Source organism: Aulonocara stuartgranti (genome assembly GCF_965226115.1).
Source record: "Aulonocara stuartgranti genome assembly, chromosome: 18".
Classification (NCBI taxonomy): Eukaryota; Metazoa; Chordata; class Actinopteri; order Cichliformes; family Cichlidae; genus Aulonocara; species Aulonocara stuartgranti.
The window spans coordinates 28,317,812-28,340,334 of NC_138954.1; the positions used below are offsets into that span (position 1 = coordinate 28,317,812).

At 40.3% G+C, this 22,523-nt stretch overlaps 2 protein-coding genes across 3 annotated transcripts; both read left to right on the forward strand.

Annotated features, from left to right (window-relative positions):
- The first annotated feature begins 301 nt into the window (after positions 1–301).
- On the forward strand, positions 302–8,833 carry xirp1 (xin actin binding repeat containing 1). 2 transcript variants are annotated; one of them, XM_082514440.1, is made up of 4 exons: positions 386–447; positions 663–704; positions 1,686–6,068; positions 6,502–6,614. In XM_082514440.1, exons 3-4 carry the CDS (start codon positions 1,686–1,688, stop codon positions 6,502–6,504), a joined length of 4,386 nt encoding a protein of 1,461 aa, XP_082370566.1. In that variant the 5' UTR covers positions 386–447; positions 663–704; the 3' UTR covers positions 6,505–6,614. The 2 variants fall into 2 exon arrangements, with proteins under 2 accessions (XP_082370565.1, XP_082370566.1); XM_082514439.1 differs by having other exon boundaries at positions 302–447; positions 1,686–8,833.
- A 2,316-nt stretch (positions 8,834–11,149) lies between these two features.
- Positions 11,150–14,257, forward strand: LOC309694766 (uncharacterized protein; the record flags this gene model as incomplete). Its single annotated transcript, XM_082514973.1, has 2 exons — positions 11,150–11,267; positions 11,506–14,257. Exons 1-2 carry the CDS (start codon positions 11,158–11,160, stop codon positions 14,255–14,257), a joined length of 2,862 nt encoding a protein of 953 aa, XP_082371099.1. The 5' UTR covers positions 11,150–11,157.
- Positions 14,258–22,523: the final 8,266 nt, after the last annotated feature.

The window sequence follows — 22,523 nt, forward strand, 5'->3', positions numbered from 1 at the left end:
ATGGCATAATGCATGTGAACTAGAATCCATGAGGTAACAGGAAGCTACAACAGTGATAAGACAGATTCCACCATAACTAAAAATACACAGACACAGCGTTATCATTCAACTTGTTGCTGACACTGGACACGCACAGCTTTGCTTATTATAGGATACAGCAGTATCCTGTTGTTCCACTTTTATGCATGTGTGTGCCACTAGGTTTAAACTAGAAATCCCAAGACTCCAGATGTATTATTGGGCAAATCTAATAAAGAAGTCAACATTAATTTGATGTCGGATCTTGCTCTTGCAGAGGACAAATACAGCTCTTCACTGACTAAAGGGGGCACCCCAACGAGACAAACCAGAGACAGAACATCTACTTCCTTCTCAGTGAGAGACAGATCAACTCTCTATCTGTCAAGAACAGCAGCCACTGACACCACAGGAGGCCCAACACAACCAGTGAGTTCCTGAAATGCTTCTCATTCCTCCCCACAAAGTGAGGTCAAAGGCTTCAATGGGGAATTTTCTGTGTGCTAGGTCACAACAGGAGCGCCTCAACACTTTAGTGCATGTTTGAAATGTGTGGAACACAGTGCTAATGGATATATTTAACAAATAATAAAGTTCTGTGTGATTCAAACTGATTTAAATCACTCTTTGCTTTTGTTTAACAGGAATTCATTGGTACACTAGGAAAAGGGGCTAAAAACAGTAAGGTACAGTATACGTCATTTAGAAACCTTTACAGGAGAATGTGGTTTCTCAGTATTGTGTGCTGTGCATCTAAGTCTTTGCTTCCACCATCAAACACACAGTAAACCTACGAGCTCACATTAAATGCAACATTCAGGATGTTACTTTTTCACAAAGGGTCAAGTATGTTTAAATCATTTAGATAATTTATTTTTGTTTAAATTTTTCTGGTTTGTAATTAATTGTAGTTGTATGTAGTTATGTTGTTATGTTGAAAAACTGAGAATGACCACAAGGTGGTGCCTCCATCCTTTCTGTTGAGCTGAGCTCCAGCACAGAATTGAACACAGACACAGAGTATCTCCATCAGAATAGTAAAGATCAAGGGTAATCATTATACCAGTGAGTTGCTGGTTCTCCATGGACACCAACAACACAAAATCTAGCTTTTGTTATTTCTTCTGAATGTTTATTTTGGGATTGAAAGTGAATCATCTCTATTAGGTGTTTTTGTATTCTGTTTTTTGTTTTTGTTTTCCTGTTTCAACAAGCGTCTCTATCAGTGCATGTGGCATATCTCTGTGAACATATCAACAATAGCTGGTTGACTGATGGCAGCCTGTCCGAAACTTAACAATGCCCAACCCTAGTTTACACTGCAGCCAGAAAAAAAACTTAATGCAGATTTAAATTTAACAATGTTTTCGCTTGTTTTCACCTAAAAAAGTTAAAAACAACTAGCCACACTAGCAGCCTCGGCGGCGTGTATGTGTGATATTTGCCTACTAACAGCTGTGAAGTGTTTTTGGTAACCCTGGTGTGACTGAGGATGGTTTGGGGTGAAAATGCATAAAAGAAGCGAAGCGAGCATAAAAGAAGGTAAAGTATGGCTTTCCTTGCTATGCATGTCATTCTAATATTTGCATGTATTGTTTTAATGCTCTTTTTGTTGACTAGATCACTAGATCCTGATAATATTCTTGAATTTCTTTTATTGTTTCAAGATGGCTGACCAGACCAGAAAAGTCACAGTTTTACAATCATCTCCTGAAGAAGATGACTTGCCCTTCCCCCCACCTCCCCCAGTACCACCTAGACCTCTCAACTATGAAGGGCCTTCATCGTTAAGTAGCCTTCCCCTGCCTCCACCTAAAGAAACCTTCTCCACATTCTACCAGCAACGGCAGAAAAATGAGCTGAAGAGGCTCTTTAAACACATCCACCCAGACTTACGGGCAAGTCTTGATGACGCAGTGGATGATGAGATCATGAAGGCAGTGCAGTCAGAAAACACTCAGGCAGCAGATGCAGCTTATCAGGGGGAAGTGCAATCCATGAGGTGGATCTTTGAGAACTGGACTCTGGACAGTATTGGAGATCCTCATTCAACCAAAAAGCTGATGGATAATGAGGAGTTAAAAGGTGGAGATGTAAGAAGCACCTCCTCGATGTTTGAACATATTGACAGCACCCAACTACAGTCTGCCAAAAGGCAGATTTCTGTCAGGGGGGATGTGAGAACATCAATGTGGTTGTTTGAGACCCAGCCCTTGGATTCCTTAAATAGATCCGTAAATGAAGAGGGTGAACTAGTTGAGGCAGTGCTGAAAGAACCTGTACAGCCTGGGGATGTAAGAGGAACTCGTCTGCTTTTTGAGTCTAAAGCACTGAGTGACTTGGGGCGCTGCAACTCTATTGAAGATCATAGTTTCCTGAAACTGAGGTCTGAGCTTCAGGAGCTGAAAGGTGATGTCCAAAAGACCGTGAAACTGTTTCAGGCAGAACCTTGCTGTGCTATCAGAGACAACAGTGGCAATATGCATGAGATTAAATCCATCTGCAGGGAGGAGATCGACAGTAGTGGTGTTTGCACTGCCCGCTGGCTTTTTGAAACCCAGCCTTTGGACCTGATCAGTAAGGGAACTGATGTCGTGAAAATAATTCGGGGCATATCGCTAGAGGAGGGTCAACGAGGAGGTGTTGACCGGAAGAGGTGGATGTTTGAAACTGAGTCATTTGACAGAATACCTGAGGTTGTAGGAGAGAACACATTTGAAGGAGCCATAGCTGAGTGCACAGGAGAGGTTGATGTCATCAACAAGAAGAAATTCTTTGAAATGAAACCACTGGCAGCAGGAAACATGGCAGAAAAGTCTTTGGAAAAGGGAGACGTAATTGGGGGAGATGTCAAGACCTCCCTTTGGCTGTTTGAAACACAGCCCATGGAGACGCTTAGTGATAGCTATGAAGTTGGGAGCCTGAAGAAAATTACCCTTTCAGCTGAAGAACAAGGTGAAGTAAAAGACAAAAAACAGTTATTTGAAAGCTGCAGCATTCAAAAGAGCACTTCATTAAAAGAACAAGTGATTGAAAAAGGTGACGTGAAGGGATTCAAAGAACTTTTTGAAAAAATTCCTTTGAGCAAAATTGCTCCTTCTGGGGAGGAGATTACCGAGAACGAAGAGTCTATTGCAGTTGGAAATGTAAAAGGTAACAGAGAAATATTTGAAACAACTCCATTATATGCAATAAAAGACAGCTCTGGAAACCTTCATAAGGTTACAACAGTCAGCCGAGAGGAATTCACTCAAGGGAAAGTCAAAAAGTATAAGTGGATGTTTGAGACGAAGCCGTTAGACCAACTGGTAGAAGGAAAAGGAAATGTGGAAGTAATCAAAGGCATCACAAGACAGGAAGACAACACAGGTGATGTCAAAATGGCAAAGTGGCTTTTTGAAACACAGACAATTGATGGGATTCATTCAAAGTTCAATCAGACAAAGCAAAACTCTTCTTTGGAGGAGGAGCCGCATAAAGGTGACGTGAAGACCTGTAAATGGTTGTTTGAAACACAGCCAATGGACATTTTGTATGACAAATCCGAAAAAGCAAAGGATAAAGAAGCCATTGAAGATACCAATGTCAAGTCCATTACATGGCTTTTTGAGTCACAGCCTCTAGATAGCATCAAAGATGGGGAAAAGTACAATTTGAAGCTATGCAGCACCATACGAGATTCAGTCCAATCAGAGGTTGGTGTTCAAACTGTGAAACATCTTTTTGAAACAGAGGCCTTGGACAGAATAAGAAAGGATACAAATTCAGACCAAAATCTGAGATGTGTCAGCCAAGTGAACTTTCAGTCAGGGGAAGTTTCGCGAGTCAAAGAACTCTTTGAATCCCAGTCTCTTGACGAAATAGGATCAGAAATCATGGCAGCATCTGATCAGCAGAACCAAGGAGAACAAATCGAGAAAGGTTCTGTAAATAAATTTACTTGGATGTTTGAGAACTGCCCCATGAGCCAGATCAACAAGGACAACAATGACACAAATACGCCAAGGGTTGAGAGTATTGAAAGTGGTGATGTCCAGAAGAAAAAGTTTATATTTGAAACATCGTCACTGGATAAAATTCACGATGAACCCGTTGAGCAGAATTGGGTCAATGTGGAGCAGCCTGTGAGCAATATAGACGTGAAGTCAAGCACTATGATGTTTGAGTCCCTGCCACTGTATGCCATCAGAGACAAAGAGGGCCAGTTTCATGAAGTTACAACTCTAAAAAAGGAAGAGGTAATGAGTGGTGACGTAAGAGGAGCAAGGTGGATGTTTGAGACAAAACCACTCGATGCCATCAAGGCGGAGAATGAAGTTTACGTCATACGAGCTGTCACCCAGGAGGACGTCAAGAAAGGAGACGTTAAATCAGCCAGGTGGAAATTTGAGACACAACCTCTTGACTCCCTTACGAGTCGAGATGAGCTCTCAGTCAGGGTGACTGAAGACTTTGGAAGCAGTAATGTGCAGCTAAATAAACAATTATTTGAATCTGAGCAGCAGTGCAAGAAGTTTGTGAGAATGGTTAGCGTCACTGATGTGCAGCGTGGCGATGTCAGGACCTCCACCTGGCTCTTTGAGAATCAAACAATTGACAGCCTGAAAGGGGAGCCTCAGGAGCAGGGTCCAGTAAAAGCAGTCCACAGGGAAGATAGCCAGAAGGGAGATGTGAAACGCTGCACCTGGCTCTTTGAATCGCAGCCCCTGGACAAAATTAAGGAGCCAGAAGACACCACAGTGCAAAGTGCTAAAGATATCCCAAAAGCTGATGTGAAGTGCACCACCTGGCTCTTTGAGACCACTCCACTAGACAAAATCACCGCCAACAGTGTGGCTGATACCCTTTCGTATTTGAATGAAAATGCTTTTGTTCACTCAAGCGGCATCATAATAGAGGCAGATGGCAGCAGAAATGTTAACATGGCAAAATACATGTTTGAAAACAAAGAAGGGGTGCAGATTGAGAAAGAGGATGTTGTTGAGGGTAACATCAGGAACATCATGCTACAGCTCTTGGTCAGACCGACTCTCAAACCACAAGTAACTCTTCTGAGAGAAACTGAAAAAGGTAAAGTTAACATAACAGTAGTCGAGCTTCCAGTCTCCCAGGCGACCGGCACAGTCAACATCGAACACGATCAAAGACTACAAAACATTGCCCAGGTAATTGATGACTTGCTCATTCCACAAAATAATTTGAAAAAGGGAATAATATTGCAAGAGACTGCAGCGGGACAAGCAGAGATGTCCGTTTATTCACTCATCTGCAATTACGAAATCAAAACCGAGAGTCTGGTTACAGAGAGGGGAGATGTCCAGTCTACAATTGGAAATTTGTTAGCTACTGCCAGTTGTCAGAGGATAGCAGCGTCGTGCAGAGTGGACGAAACAGAGAAGGGAAATGTGAATTTGTACAAAAGCTGCATTGAAAAGGGAGATCTGCATTATCTCAAAAGTCTTCACACCGAGGCGTCTGAAGACGAAGCTGATCAGAGCCTTCTGACTAAGGAACAGATTGAAACAGTTCAGGGGGGTGTGAGGGAAGCAAAGAGAAGCCTCTATCAGCAAAAAGAACAGGCAGAACGAACAATTTCTGATGTTTTACCAGGGGACGTAAAGAACACCAAAAAGGTTTTTTCATCAGAGTGCTCTATCAGTGTTGACAGCTGTGTACCAAAGGAGGAAATTGTCCCTGGAGATGTCAAGGCAACAATGCAATCATTAGAACGTGCAAAGCAACAGAGTATGTGTGTGGAGCGGGAGGTCATTACACCTGGAACTATTTATGACATGGACCTGTCAGCTCAAGGTCCTGAAAGCGAAGGAAACCAAGCACAAAAAGAAGTCATTATATCTGGAGACGTAAAAGCAGCTAAAAGGTCTCTTGAAATGGCAAAGCAGCAAAGCATGCAAGTAGAGCGGGAAGTCATCATTCCTGGAAAAATATACAACCTGAATATGTCCGCACAAGAGGAAAGCTCATCAACAGTGGCACAATCAACATGTTCGTCCTCCTCAAGATGCCAGCAAATCAGGACTTCTCCGAAGGTCAGTGATACAGAGAAAGCTCAAGAAAGCCATATCTCCTTTGAGGCTTGTCAACAGATTGCAGCTATAGACAGTAATAGTGCCCCAGAATCACTGCCACCTTTTGTAAGTTGCGAGTTTAATAGTCAGACAACTGAAGATGAGACAGAACAAGTTATCAGAGGAGATGTGAAAGCAGCTATTAGAGCTCTGCAGAGTGCAGCGACAGAGCAGAAGCTCCTAGATAAGGAAAATATTATAAGCGGTAATGTGCAATTGGCTCTCAAATCTCTTGAGAAGTCTAGCGTAAATGTATCCAAAGGAGACTATAAAGCTGCCATGATATACAGAAATTCAGGCAGGGCTTGTTCAGAGAGGAGCAAGACTGTTCACAAGCAGTGTGTTGTGGTGCCTGTGCCTCCATCTGACGCAAAATTATCTCCTTCAATTTCAGTAACCTGTGAAGGACAACCATCTATTACAACACAGAATTCAGCTCCCAACCCCGTAGCAAATGGAACCTCTAAATCACCCCGCTCTGAAAGGCCAAGTCCACCTCCACTGCCTCAAAAGACTGAGAAACCACAGGAGCAGAAGCCAGCTTTACCACCAAAGCCACAATGGATAAAATCTGTAGTTGTGGAAGAACCAAATACATCACCTAACAAAGTTTCCTGCCCTGTTAAAGAAAATACAAAAAGTGTAGTAATTCGTCCAAAACAAAGCCAGTCGTTTTGCTCTGTGGGTAGCCAAGAAACTACAACGCATGGAAAGCTCAGTAAACAATGTTCACATGAAACATACCAACAACAAAAATGTGCTAGTGAAGAAATGCAAGTCGCAAATCAAGCAAATGTATATCTGCCAATCAAGCCAAAGGCTCAGGAAAGCAGCAAGAAACAGGAAACAGCACAACTCACAGAGAGGAAATCAGACTGCAAAATGACCGTGTCAAACAGCAGTGAAGTGAAAACAGAGAAAAATGTGAAACAGAAAATCAATGCAGCTGAGGAGATACAGATACGTATGAGGGGTTATGAAGATGGTGAGCATGAAATCAACACGAGCTCGAAGGCAGCACTAAATAACTTTGAAGGAAAGGACAGAGACACTTCCAAGAAGGCAGCAATCACAGATGATAACGGTAGAGGTCATAAAAAGACAGAAAAGACTTCTGTTCAAGAATACAAATCAAATCTCAAACCTCAAGAAAAACAGCACGAGCCCGGACTGCAGACATCAGTCACTATGGGCCATGTGCAGGAAAACAACCCGGACCAAAAGCAACCAACTTTTGAGGATAAAGTTGTTTTAAGAGAGAAGAAGGCAAGAGAGACAGAGGATGAAAGACGACAAAGGCTCTCTGTACACATGGAAGACATCGTAAAAGGAAATGTAAAGGCAGCCATGGAAATCTTTGAAAACTTTAGGAAAAGAGAGGAACTCAAGGGGATCCTGTCTCAAGTGCAAGAAATAGAGGGAGAGGCCAGCAGTGTAGATGACACTTCACTGAATACATTATACCAGAATGTCCCTACTTGGATGGGTACATCAAGGAGAAACGCTAAGCAAAGTAAAATGGAGGGAAAGAAAGTTGAAGCAGAAACCCAGGATGATGATCTTGAAAGCATCTCCTCAGTTGAGACGGCATTTGAAGATCTGGAAAAAGCAAGCAAGGAAATAATGAACCTGAAGGAACAGACTTTAGCAAAGCTGCTTGAAATCGAAGAGACGATTAAAAAGGCTCTGTACTCCGTGTCTAATCTGAAATCTGAGGCCGACATTGCAGGGTTGTCGGGGCTGTTCGATGAGTCTTTGAAATCTGAGCAAAACTTTCAACCTGCCAACAACATCAGGAAGATAAGCATTGTTTCAAGCAAGGCCAAATCAGGTCAGACAAAAGAGACAAGCGATGTAAATCTCCAGACAGATTTGGATTCAAGTCTTTCCAAAGAGGAAGTGTCGAGAAAAGGGCACAATAAGCCCCTTATTAGACAGTCTTCCTCTCAGTCTTCACCATCATTCATCTCCATTCACTCAGCTGCCAGAAAACCAAGTGATCAACCAAAGCCAACCATGTCAACATTTAAACCAAAAACTAATAGCTGCTCTGACAGTTGTCAAAATGTGAACAGTGATCTGGAGTCCGCAGCTGCCGAGTCTTCAAAAAATGGCCCACAGCGCAAGGTCAGTGTTCTTGAAGTGCAAACCGCAGAGCAACCCGCAGGAATAATTGGCACGAAGACTGTCAGTGAAACTTATGAAGAGAGCGACGGCTTTGGCAATGTATTTGTTTCCTCCAGGACCTCAACATTCGTCACCAAACAGTCTGACAGTAAAACATCGGCCCTGTTTGAAATTAGTCCAACCAGATACGAAGTCATGACATCCCCACTGATGCGAAGGTCCGGGCGCTTTTTTGAAGATAAAGTGTCGAGGAGCACCAAGGACGACGGGACGGTATTTGTAACATTCGGCCCACCAAAGGAAACGCACTGAACGAGCCACTTATTAGTGCGTTCCACGGTCCTTTAACTTTAGGAAAGCAGTTTTATTTACGTGTGTTTTCATCCCATTTTTGTTTTATTAGTGAAACTGTTTTGTTAGTCTTTAAACTGAACTCATGAAATCATGAAAATGTTACCTTTAAAAACTTTTTGTCTTATAGATTTTATACTGTAACCACATGATAAAGTGTTAAGATCTTTTAACAAGGCTAAACACAAAGTTAGCACTGTTTATTCTTCTGTTTTAAACAACTGTCAAATAAATGACAGGTTAGAAGATGTGACTGTTATCGGTGATTTTTTTCTTTATTCTCATTCCTTGAATTATAAATATAACAAATGGCCACAGAGCAGCCATATCATTATCACCAACCACTGATGCTACTTTTCAGCATACTATAAGTAGATTAGCTCACACACAGACAGTGTTGGTCAAGTTACTTGAAAAAAGTAATCAGTAACTAATTACTGATTACTTCCCAAAAAAGCAATCCCGTTACTTTACTGATTACTTATTTTCAAAAGTAATTAATTACTTAGTTACTTAGTTACTTTTTAAAAACACGATTTACAACCTGAATAGGTGATAAAGCGACAGATCTTTCAGCCCAATTCTACTTTTTCTACATAATCCATCATACACAATGTAATCAAATGGAAAAATCTATTTTTTTAACTTGTTTTATCAGTTTTAATCTTTTAACTTTATGCATCAAGCAAAAATTTAATTATATGCAACATTCTCTGAGTTGAATAAATTAGTTTAACATTTAAACCTATTTTCTGCACATTCCAGCACATAAAATAAAATATTTTTTGTGTTTACACTCACTCTTTCAAATAGATGCAAGTAAAACACAGCAGAACATAAATAAAGTCAAAGACTCAGCGGTCCTGTTGCTCTATTTTCACCTATTAAAAAGCACTGCGGTAGGCGGAGGTTTACCCTGGTGCAGGTGTGCCGCGGTCAGTTGAAGAATCCGCGAGTTTCTCTGTGAATTTCCCATTACGTCGTTGCGCACTCGGTGCTTGCTTGGAAGTTTAGGGTTTTTTTTCGCTGTAAAAAGATTTTTTTTTTCCCACGCACAACGGACGCTAATGTTTTTGTCACTTTTTATGGAATCAAACTCAAAGTAAGGTCAGTACTTCCACGCTTTAAACGCTGCACGCTCATACTCTCTCCCACAATCGATATGTGATCCATTGTTGATCTGCACACAGCTGTTGTCACTAACGGCGCACTCGCTTACGTCACTGTCGTGAGACATTCTCGCAAAAAATCACGGTTTTAGTAACGCAGTAACGCAGTGTTCCTACGGGAAAGTAACGGTAATCTAATTACCGTTTTTGCAATAGTAATCCCTTATTTTACTCGTTACTCGAAAAAAGTAATCAGATTACAGTAACACGTTACAAGTAACGCGTTACTGCCCATCTCTGCACACAGAATTTATAACTCAATTCCGTGTATATCGACTTTGCTTGGCCCGAAATCAAAGTGATGATAATAAAATGTAGAATCTCTAAAGTTAAATGTCCCTGCTGATTTGAGATCTTGTCTTGGTGGAGATGCCAGGCAAAATGCAATTCAGTAATGACAATTTTTTTTTAAAGGGGTAAAAAGAAAATCAAGCAAAAACTTAAATGAATCTAAAATCTTTGTGTGGCTGAGACATGGCTTGATTATTCTACAACTCTTAATTTGTTGTTTAAATATTTTGCCCAGCAAAATTGTCACTTAACTGTATATAAACAGAGATGAAATGGCGCAGCCACTACGCCTTGCTGCCATTTTTTTTTTTACGGCAATGGAAAATGTTCCCATGGCTCCCAAAGCCCATTAACTTGTAAACCACAAATATAAAATTGACTCCTTTTTAAAAATCCAGTGGTATTTAGTTTGAATGAATATCCAATCTCTAGGCTAATATATGAAACAGTAGTACATTGGTGCACAACCAATAATTCACACAATACTCCTAAGTTACTTAAGTAAATTCTACAAAGAGTATTTCTTCACCAATTTACTTCATAAATTGCCTTTTAAAGGAAACCTGGAGTCAGATGTTGCACAGTTGTAATGGATCTATGATGAGAAATCACACCACCGCTATGCTTTTTAAAATGTCAGTTTCTGTTTTGGTCACGTTTTCTCTACTTTTGCTCCAGACCTTCATTTCAAAATACCTCTCTTTTCTTCTCCTGTTGTTAGTTGGTTTGAAAATACAGGATTTTGCAAACATCAAACACATCTGAAAGCCTCACTGTTGCTGTTTTTACCTAAAGTTGAATACCTCATAAATGTGACATTATCTAGTTATGTAATTGCTAAATACCAGGAATCAAACTTGTCAGTGGTCATGCGACATTAGGAGTACACCTTAAAACATCTTAGATGTGAGTTGTAAGTAATTCCTGTGCGTTTCTTCTAACTTATTATTTTAAAAAAGTACACATAATTGTAGATCATAGATCTCTCCACTACAGGTGGCTGCATTTGTAAAACATTACAGAAAAGATCCTGTCATGTCAAACCTACAAGACAAATTAACCTTAAACTAAGTTTGTTTTCATCATCGTAGTTCCAGCCGCCTGCCAAGGAAATGTGTTCTGCCTGTTTGACACCAGTCTACCCAATGGAGAAAATGGTGGCTAATAAACTTATTCTGCACTACAACTGTTTCTGCTGTAAACACTGTAAGAAGAAGCTCAGGTGAGATGTTAGAACAAAATTATAGAAATTGGAATATTTATCATATAGAACCCAATCAAAACTACCAAGATGAAAAGATTTAGTATTTGCATTAATAAATGAAACACATACATGAAATAAATCCTCAATATCAATGAATAAATCATTCACACAAGCTGATCTAGCACAACAAATCAATAATGTGAGAGAAACAAAATTAGATCTGATTTTATATTTGGGCTTTTTCATTTCATTGCAGCACACACAACTATTCTTCTCTTTATGGTGAATTCTACTGCATTTCTCACTACAATCAGCTTTTTAAAAGAAAAGGAAATTATGACGAGGGCTTCGGTCACAAGCAACACAAAGACCGCTGGCTTGATAAAAATAAAGGGACAGATGAGCCAGATGCTAAGCCCACTCCCAAAATGTCAAAGAACAAGTTAAACATTTCTAATGGCTGCAGAGAGGCTTCTGCTGAAGCGTTTGCCACAAAGTCATCCCTGAGAGCGTCGGGAGATAAAAGTGTTGCTGATGTTAAAGGTAAACTAAAAATGAGCTGGCCACCAGAGAAGAAGAATTCTCCGCAGCGAACATATGAACCAGCTCTGAAAAATAAAATCTCTGACATCAGCAGAGCAGGTGCAGTTAGCATGAGCTTTTCAGAGCATTGGAAAAGCGACAGGCTCAGTAACAGAGAAGGAATGAGAGATAAGAGGGGGAAGGAACAGTCTACAACAGCAAGCTTTATCTCAGCTGAGAAGTTTCCCTCAGAGAAAACAAAACCAGTCAGTCCTGTCCAAACTAACCACTCAGAAGCGAGAATTTCTGTCACGAATCAAAAAACAGTTCACACAAATGTGGCCCCCACCTCAAAAGCAAACCACAGCCCAGTGGCCAACAGGCTGGACACTTCTCCAAATAAAGCTCGGAAATCCGTAAGGTTTGCCCCAAATATTGATGTCGCTCGATACGACCGATCCTCTCAGCTGAGCTCAGGTACAGAAAATGAAATGGTCGCAGATCAGTCTGAACAAATAAATAAAACCAATGATGGAACAGACGTGAGGGAAAACACTATACTCGACGATTTGGCATCTGAATCCAGCGAAGAAAATAGAAAGAGTGAGATGTACCTTGAAATCCCTGAATATAAGCACCGTGAAGAAACAGCCAATATGTCAAACCAAGAGCATGATGCGAACGTAGGGAACAGTTTCAAAACTCCGCAGAATGATATTGCAACTCTGAACGGGGATGTGCACAAGGTTAATGACTCACTCATCACCCAAAGTCTTACTGAAGCTTTCACTTCAACTCAAGACATCATGACACAAAAAGAGCCTTCTGAGAAACTGGATGTCAGTCCAGGGAACCCTGTTAGCGAGCATGAATCAGAAAATGCTGACACAGCACAAAGTCCTGCAGGACCCGTGAATGGAGAGGAAGTCAGTCTTGAAAAAAGTAAAAATCAGCCTGAAAAGGTTCATGAAGAAGGTGGTGATCAGAAGAAGCCTGTTGGGAGAACAAATTCTCTGAAAGGCTCTGACAAACAGGCTGAAAAGGCCAAAGGCAAACTGGGATCTTGGTCCAAAGGAAAGAGCCCCTTGTCAAAACTCTTCACATCGAGTGGAAATGACAAAACAAACAAAGCAGAACAAAAGGATGCCAGGAAAGCAGATGTCAAACCTAGCAGTGGACTCTTAGGAAGGCTACTTCAGTCATCCGCAGAGAAGGCTGAGGACATCACAAAATCAGCTGCTCAGGACAAGCGAAGGGATGAAACTCATGTTGATGACAAAAAAACAGAGAATGAAAAAGGCTCTGTTACAAAAGATGCACAAAAAAAAGAAGACCCATCTAAAGTCCCTCCTCAAGAACAAGCGCTTCAGAGCGACATCACGGACAAGTTACAGTCCGCCGAGCCTGATGCACTTAATAATGACTGTAGATCTTCAGAACCTTCCAGCCTGTCCATGATAAGTAGTGAGACAGGTGATGATTTAACATCCATAGCGCAAACGGATGCAATTCTAACTGGTGATCAAGAATCTCATTCACAGAGCAGTGAGGCTACAAACCTGCCCGTCTCTGATCTGGAAATAGAGTCTAAAGATCTTGACCCTGCAGCACAATTACTGAGCACACCGCATGGGCAATCAAACAGTGAGTTAATACCTGAGAAAGGTGATGATGCATTAAATGACGTTTTTGGAGATAGTGTCACGTCACCCTTTGCTGACCCACTGGCCACAGAGATAAAAACAGATGAATCTGCCCAACAGCTGAACAAACATGACCCACCGGTTGAAGGAGGAGGGAGCTTGAGCAGTGGAATGCTTTTTGATCTCATCCACAACAGTGCACAAGATTCCTCTGATTTCTTTGGTCTGCCTGACACCCCCAGCACATTTTCAACTTCTATGACTGACACAGCTTTGCTTGAACCTGCTTCTACTCAAAGCTCCAGCCTGGTTGACTCTGGACCAATATCATCTGAAAATGAAGCAATCATTGGCATGTCAGATCAACTCACCATCCCTGACTCAACACCTATAAGCCAAGATGTTAGTCAACCCTTGGATCCTTTTGGCAGTGAGAAGCAGACAAGTGAACAGGACTTTGACATATTCAGCTCTAATGATGATCTCTTCAATCAGCCTCCTCCGGTTAATGTGCTCGATCATGGAGGAACTGCTTTCCCTGATGACATCTTTGGAAGCAGCAATGTCTCAAACAGTGCAGATGGGTTCACAGGTCTACCAAGCGGTCAGGCTGCTCAGAGTTCACTGAATGATTTGCTCGGCTCTGAAGCATCCTCTGTTGTTGCACCTTCAGCTCAGATGGACCTTTTTGCTGATGATATTTTTGGATCAGAAGCACAACTACTGCCAGTGTCTGAGCCAGGTGGTGCAAATGTATTAGCTGATAGCTTGTTAGCATCTGAAGAAAACAATACTGAGCAAAAATCAGAGAACAGTAGCTGGATGGATGATTTGTTGGGTTAAAGAGATGAGTGTTATAGTAACTCCAGCTCAGCCTACCTTTGCATATGTGGACGTCTTACTTTGTCTCTCTTCAGCATTGGGTGCCACCCTTTTATGGAGCTGGTTGTACTTGGCATTCAGGCCAGAACAATTAAGCTCAGGGAGAGGAGGGTGTTCAGATCGGTTAACCTGTTTCAACTTATTCTTTTGTTGAGTGATTTTAATTTGCTCTTACGACTGCCACCGCTACTACTAATAGAAATAAAATAAACACTTTTTCACACACATGTATATAATTAAGCACTTGACGTTTAAAAAAAAAAAGTATAACTGATTATGTTTAAATTCAAATTACATTTTATTCAGAAAACTGCATCAAATATTGTAAAAGTTAAAACTTTATGGTAAATAGCACATCTTCACATTACATCTGCAAAATGCATGCATTTTATTACATTTTACAAGGGCAAAAACTACATTCAATGAATAAATTGATGTGCAGTGACATGTTTTATTAATAAATACTGTATGAAAAGTAAAATATAACATTTAAAGAAGATTGTAGATGAGATTATCTGTTGTCTGTAGTGAGTGTTGTCAATATGCTAATGTGAAAATTTTATTATGAATTATTAAAATTAATAAAACAACCTTTTTAATGTTTTCTCAGGATGACACTTAAATACAATGTGATTCATTAATAAATTTAAATAACCTAAAAATGTTTTCTTGAGCTGTGTCTTGGGTCTCTTTCTGCTTTATGTGTTCTACACTCACAACCACTTCACTGGGTACACCTGTTGAGCTCCTCATTATCTGATAAGCCAATCACATGACAAAAACTCAATGCATTTAGTCACATAGGCTGAGACTTCCTGCTGAAGTTCAAACTGAGAATCAGGATGGGAAACCTTTGAGTGATTTTACACACAACACGGTTGTTGGCGCCAGACAGTTTTCTGTGTATTTCAAACTGCTACAAAATCATCTCATGGATTTACAGAAAACGGTCTGACAGAGAGAGTTTTCATTTCTGCTGTGACTGGGTCAGAGCTTGGTGTAAACAGCATGAAAGCATGGATCCATCCTGCCTTCCAGCAACAGTTCAAGCTGCTGGTGTTAAAATCGCGCCCCTTAGTAACACCTGAGCATTGTTGAAATCCCGCAGCCTAACTGTGTATGGAACATTGTCCATGCCCATCCCTTTATGATTGCAATATGGTAATAAAGGGCGTCAAGGGTGGAGAGCTATAAATACAGCTCTTGCCCTTCATGCTTGACCGTGGGAACAAACACTCCGATGGTGCTTGGAATTCTATATCATCGATTAAAAAACTAAGATAGTCAAATTGATGATTTGAGAAAGTGTCCTTGTTCAAATGACACATTGTTCTGAACCTAAAGTTCTATGCAAATGTAACATTTCTGTAAAAACTGGCACCTCCATAGAGCGGCTCTTAAAATAATTTATCTGAAAATCAAATCTTTTGGAAAGCTACGAGAACGTGTGTCTTTTCCCGATACCAACTTCTGCATAGTTCTCCTTGCTTTCATATTTTCAAATATTTGCAATTACCCAACCAGGTACTCCGTTTTCCCTATTTGAAGATTTTGATTTTACAGATTTTTGAAATAATGCACTCACTGAAATATATTGTGACTCCATAACAGGCATCTGTTTCACGCATTCTGTTCAATGACTAACCATTAATGAATGAAACTTTATAAGTTATAAAACATGAATCTTTAGCTAAAATGGCAGTTTTTGTAATGAATCCCTTAATGCTGACAGTTTTATGTCTGACCAGTACAGCTCTGTTCCTAAACAGACTGCTGAGGATCAGCTTTGCAGAGTGTAGCTGCTCCCCTACTCACTTGAACACTGCGGTCCTGTTGTGAGCTGATTTTTTTCTTGATCCTAACAAAACAAAGAATTTCCAGAGTAGCAGACATGAAGCAACGTGAAACTTTATTGAAAACTCTTTGTTCTTGTTTGCTTTTTGATACAGAGAAAAAATAAAGAGAAGGGGTGATAGGAGTCTTAAAGACAATCAGTCAGTTGCTGGGAGACTGACGCAGAAACAGAAACAGCACAGAGCTTTGAAGAGTTTTTGGAGGAAACCTTTTTCTTTCTTCTTGGTTTTAAGGTCTTCACAGCTCTCTGCAGTATTGGTAACTGGTATAAGTGGTTCACACATGGATGATGTTTCTGAAGGGTGTTCCTCACTGGCTTGAACCTCAGACAAAAATGGAGATTCAGCAGAGGCTGATAGAGAACCTGGTGTTACCATGTCATCGTTAATTTCTGGACTTGTTGATTCTTCCTCAGTTCCAGTAATGTTTAAGTCGTACTGATCTCTTGTTGGGCATTGAGCAGCTTGTGTGTGATGAACTGGCTCGTTGGGGATCTGGGGCTGCAAGATCTTACAAATGTGGTTTGTTGCTACACCAGCGATTGTGGTGAGCAGGGTAGTGTGGTTTGCAGTGTTGCTGAGCACAGTGTCGTCTGGGTGTTTCTCTCTAATTTCTGCCAAGATGGTTTGGACCATGTCATCTTGCATGGAGCGAGAGAAGATGGCCTTGCTTTCCTTTGCTCTGGGAGTGTTGGAGAGTTGATCCAGAGTGGCTTTCGTAACACAGGTGGAGAGCTCGCTCAGACTCTGAGATGCCAGGTTCAAAAGGGGGTAAGGAGGATGCTCCCAGAAGCCTTGCAGGACTCTGGGAACTACCTCTATCCCTACTTCTTGGGGGCTTAGCAGTCTGGAGGTCTGTGTTTCCTGCAGCTTCTCTTTAAGGATCTCAAGGTATTTGTTGAACATGCTGAGGAGTTTAGGCGTTCTGTAGATTAAAGTTATAAGTATTCAGATATATTGAGACACTGTAGCTGAATTTTACATAACTGTATGTCAAATGGGACTCACTGAAATTTGGGAGGTATGGCCTCTGGATATTTGAGGAGCAGCCGAGCCTGTAGCTCAATGTCCTTCATTTTATTAATAATGTTCACTGCCCACACCTGAAACAAATCAAATCAAAACAAAACAAAAGAAGAAAAACACATATAAAGTGCATTTCTGTTGTTAATGAAAATTCTTTTTAAAAATCTACAAATTACTATAAGGTCCATCAGTTTTCTTGTCTTACCAGTTTCAGAAGACCTTTGGTTTCATTTTCTTCCAATTTCTCAATGTCAAACTCCCAAAGTCTTAAAATGGACACAAAGCAGGTTTTATCTCAGCATCATCACAAACAGACGTTCATCTATGGTCTGTTGGTGTCACAGTAACTCACCGCTCTCTCAGTGTTTTTTTGTTCTCCTCCATTAAAAGGTTGATCATATCTTCAGCAGTTATATGAGGTGGTATCTGATTTTCCTGCTGAAGTCCAAGGAATGCCATCATCACTGCAATCTAAAAATAAAGAGACATTTAATCATGAGCACTAAAAAAAAATCAAAATTTACCAGATATTTTACGCCAGTTGGTTCTTACCTGAGTCTTGTAGCTTTGAGGGTGCCAGCAGGTCTTTAAAGCTGTGTTGTACTCAGGTGTGTCAAACAACACCTGTCAAAGAAACAAGAAGTTACTCATTATTAGTTAACTTGATTCATTGTATTTTTTAAAAATACACCAAATTCTTCATACTGTTCAAATGCAGTAAAATTAAAGACTCTCACATACCCCAGTAGGTTTGTAGACTCCAATACTTTCCTCCATTAAAATGTTGTTGCTGAGTATAGCAAAAATGGTCAAATACAATGTGAGCACTTAGCTAAAAGGTCAAGATGAAAATGGTTGTTTCTCCTGCACAAATGAAGTTTGTTATGATTGAAGCAGAATTCTAGAACTGTCTTACACATCGCAGCAGGTCACTATGGTGACACCATGCAACTTTCATGTTGTTAAGTACTATCATATTTGTGTTTATTTTACTACACTTTGTTTTCTGAATAAATAAAGTGTAGGCTATAGCCATCCTTAAGTTGCTGCAGTGAAAAGATGCATGCAAGTCGTCATTCAGAAAAAAGGGAAGGAAAAACAACCTGAACCATCATGTTAATTCATATTATTTGCCTGCTTATCTCCATTTTCTCATTGTAGATGTCAACTTATAAGGTTTCTTTAAAGCACTGGGTTATGAGTTGTGGAGAGGAATGATGCATGCATTTGAAGCGTGACAGCACCGGCCCTTAAACAGCCAAGAGGGAGAGATCTTTGTTCTGTAGTGGGATTGTCACGATACTAAAATATGAATTACCAGGTAAATTATACCATTTTTGATACCACTGGAAAACGTTTTACCCCATCCCACAAGAACAAAAGTTATGGTGAAGAAGTCATATTTAAAACAAGTTGTTAATTTTCAACGAATGTTCGAAGATTTAATAAAATAAGAATTTAAGATCAGTTAAGTTTAGATGGTCTTGATGCATTCTCAATCATCCAGGTAAGTAAATCTCCAAAAGTTGATTCTGTTCATCTGGACGTAGCGTTTTGTGAGAGAAACATTTAGATGGTTTATACATTTTACATATTATTTAGACAATTTCATTAATGACCATTAGTTATAGTGATATAAAGACATCACTATAGATGACATTTTAATAAATTACTGTGAAAGGAGAAAAGTTAAAGTTCATTTTCCACATTCCACATCTGCCTGCAGCCTGTTTTTTATCCACGACTCACACGGCTCCGCCTCAGTCTCCAGCTCTTCTAATTCTTCTAGGCAGGTCTGATTCTGCTCTGGATTTCACTTTTTATTTGCTTGTATTACGTCTTCACACTCTGGGCTCTCAGTTTCCGCGGCTGCTCTGCACAACCACAAACCTGCTCGGTTCTTCACCCGTACTTAATCTGCTCTGCGGCATCTCAATATCTCACAAGCATCCCGCAGTCCGGCAGCTGCTATGTTAGTGACAGGTTGATAATGTGCCTATTGGTTAATTCCTAATAGTTAAAGGTCTACTATTAGCGTGTGCGACAGCCAGATTAACATTCTTGATAATTGTTTAATGCTTGAATGTTGTTGAGATGGGAGCTTTACTGACACCTGAAATTCCTACTAAAGTGCTGTTTAGTGTTATTGTCACAGTCCTGGGTCAGTTGACCCAGTGTTTTGAGATTTTGGGGGCTTTCCAGTTTTTCTTTATGTATTATGAGATATTTGGGATGTGTAATGTTTGTATTATTTCTTCTACTCATCCCATTTATGTGTTTAGTCTTGTTCTCTCTCTCGCAAATTGCTCTAGAGCTCAGCTCTCCCCTAGTGTTCGATCCTCGTGTCTGTTGCTCTTTTGTCTGTCAAGTTTGTGTATCACATCCTGGTTTCAGTATTCTGTCACCTCCTGTTTTATTGTGACAGTCCCCCATCTCGTGTGCGTTATGATCTGTTTTACTTCCCATGTCTCATTAAAATAAACATCTTCCCTAATCACCTTTTTGTGTATGTATTGTTTTTTTCTCCCATGTTCACTGTCAGGATGTTGAGTCACCATCCCTCCTAGATGTCTCCTCGGTCCAGTGTTCCTAGCCCTTGTGTTGTTCCACGTTTACTTTTCAGTAGATGATAGTTTTCAATTTCCTTTCTTGTGTGTTATGTAAGGCTCACTTTCAGTTCACCATGGTCTGCTGAGTGTGTCTGCATTTGGCCCCTCTCGTTCCTCGTACACCCTTATACATGACAGTTCTGAATGTTAACTACTTCAGCTGTTAATGAGGGGAGGAGCTGTGTTCCTGTCTGTGAAGCTGTGCTAGTTTGGTTTCTTCGTGCCTATGAAGCAGACCATTTTTCAAACCAGGATCTAGTGCTGAGACGGTGAGGTCTGCAGCTGTGCCAGCCATGCTCCAGCTTCCCCCCACAGTCCAAAAATATGCATGTTAGGTTCATGCCTATGGTGTGAATGGTTATCTGTCTCTATGTATTGCTCCTGTAATAGACTGGTGAACTTTTCAGAGTGTGCTGTAACAGCCCCCCTGCTAGTCTAAATTGAAAAAGTGGTTAAGAAAATGCATGTATGGATAATATATTGTGTGTACCATACACTGCCACTGTGGGCTGTATCAGGGACAGGAGGAGTGTGGTGGGCAGCTTTGTTGAGTGGTGTGAGCTAAACCATCTACAACTTAACATCACAAAGACAAAGGAACTGATCATGGACTTCAGGAGGCATGCTCCTCCTCCTCCCCCTGTCACCATCAGAGGGGCTGACGTGGTGGGTACACATTGACTGTAAACTGGACTGGTCCAAGAACACCAGTGCTGTCTTTAAGAAAGGGCAGAGTCGGCTGTTCCTACTGAGGTGGCTCAGGTCTTTCAACGTTTGTGGGAAATGCTGACCATGTTCTATCACTCTGTGGTAAACAGCGCTGTGTTCTTTGTGCCGGGGCAGTGGGGTGAAGACAGCGGATGCCAACAGGCTGAACAAGCTGATTATAAAGGCTGGTTCTGTCCTGCGTGTCAGACTGGAGAACCAGGTGGAGGTGTCTGAGAGGAGAATACTAAAAAAGCTTCTCTGTGTCATGGACAACCCCTTCCATCCCATGCACGCCTCCATGATGGACCATCGGAGCACACGCAGCAAAAGACTCATCGCCCCTAAATGCAGAACTGACCGCCACAGGAAATCCTTTCTACCCATGGCAATAAGGCTGTCCAACTCTTCTTTTGTTTTACCTGATATAGTTACATCATTACTTGTTAGAGTTATTTTGATACTATATTTGCACTATCCTACTGTATATTACCTTATCCTACAATTCTTATAGTATATTATTGTATATCTTTATTCCTCTTGCTTTATTCTCTTGCTTTATTGAGCATGTGTCTTGTCTTATCTTATCTTGTCTTATATAACAAAGTAAAATATTTCAAAGCAAAAACAGAAAAGGCTCAGTATTACACTATAAAGTGTATTACACAGTATGGTGCACTAAAGTAACTTAGTGTGTGTGAAGAGTTGTGATAGTCAGTGCAGGTTGAAATAAACTCGATGTGAAAGAACAGATTGGAGGTATGGAGAGAGAGCAGTCGACCGCTTTTACTTTATTTTATTTTATCACATTTGAAAAAAAGTATTAACACAGAAGCAATTTTTTGTTTCTTTGTTTCATTTCTTTTATTTGTGGGAAACAACTGGATTTGTGTTATATAACATGCCGCCCATGAAATTTAAATTTGGTGTTAAATCTTTTTTATATTTATATTTAAATTACATCAGAATGAAATTATGACTTTGCACGAACGTGCCAGATAGTTTAGGTGCCAGTCTCAGGTGATGCCACACTCTACTTTCACTGAAGAGTATTTTTGGATTTAATGTTAAACTGTTTGCAAACAATGCCTTTACAGAAAAGATTGAAAGTCAATAATTTATCACTAAATTATAACATAAAAAACATGTAGTGCTTAGAAAAAATTTATTTATAATTATGATGAACAAAGTTATAATAAAGTAAGTCCATAAACTGATGCCAAATCGTTAAAAAGCTCATATAAGACTGTATCTAAATGCTTGCATTATATAAAACTAAGAGATCTCTTATATCAAAAATCATTAATACAATAACGGTATTGTTTCACAGTTGGTCCATACAATACAACTCTGTGGAGGTACGGAGAAACATACAAAGCAAACACTATTACAGTGTATCTGCTGCAGAATAAAGCAAGGAATGATAAAGGGATCAGATTATTATGAATCATGGATTAATTAGTAGAATACGTGTTTTCAAATTTGAGGATATTGATGATCTCGACAGTGCAGTGATGCTCTGTCATAATCTCACTCCCTAGTTTAGTTATCCATGGTTCTAATTCTTAGTCCCTCTCCTGATTTAGTTAGTCCCCTTTCGTGTCCAGTTGTTCCCTGTCTCATCTGTGTGTATGTCTGTCTCCTGTATGTTGTCATGTCTTTCCCTGTTTGTCTGTGTCAAGCTCACATCTTCTGTTTTTTGTTCTTTGTCTCTGTTCCGTGTTTGTCACTTCCTGTTTTATTTTGTTAGCCGTGGTCTCTGCATTATGTTGAGTTTTGCTTCCTCTGCCTCGTCAAGCCTAATTTGTTCCTAGTGTGTTCCCCAGCTGTTTCCACTACCCTTATCACCCACCTGTGTATATATGTCCCAGCCTTGTTTGTCCGTGGTTGTGATTTCTCTTATCTGTCTGTGTCCTGTCGTTTTAGAGTTTCCTGTGTTAGAATCCCCACATATTTGAATTAAAAACATATAATTATTTTGGTATATTTGTAGAAAGAGTTAAAAACTCAATATAAAACAAAGTCAGTACACAA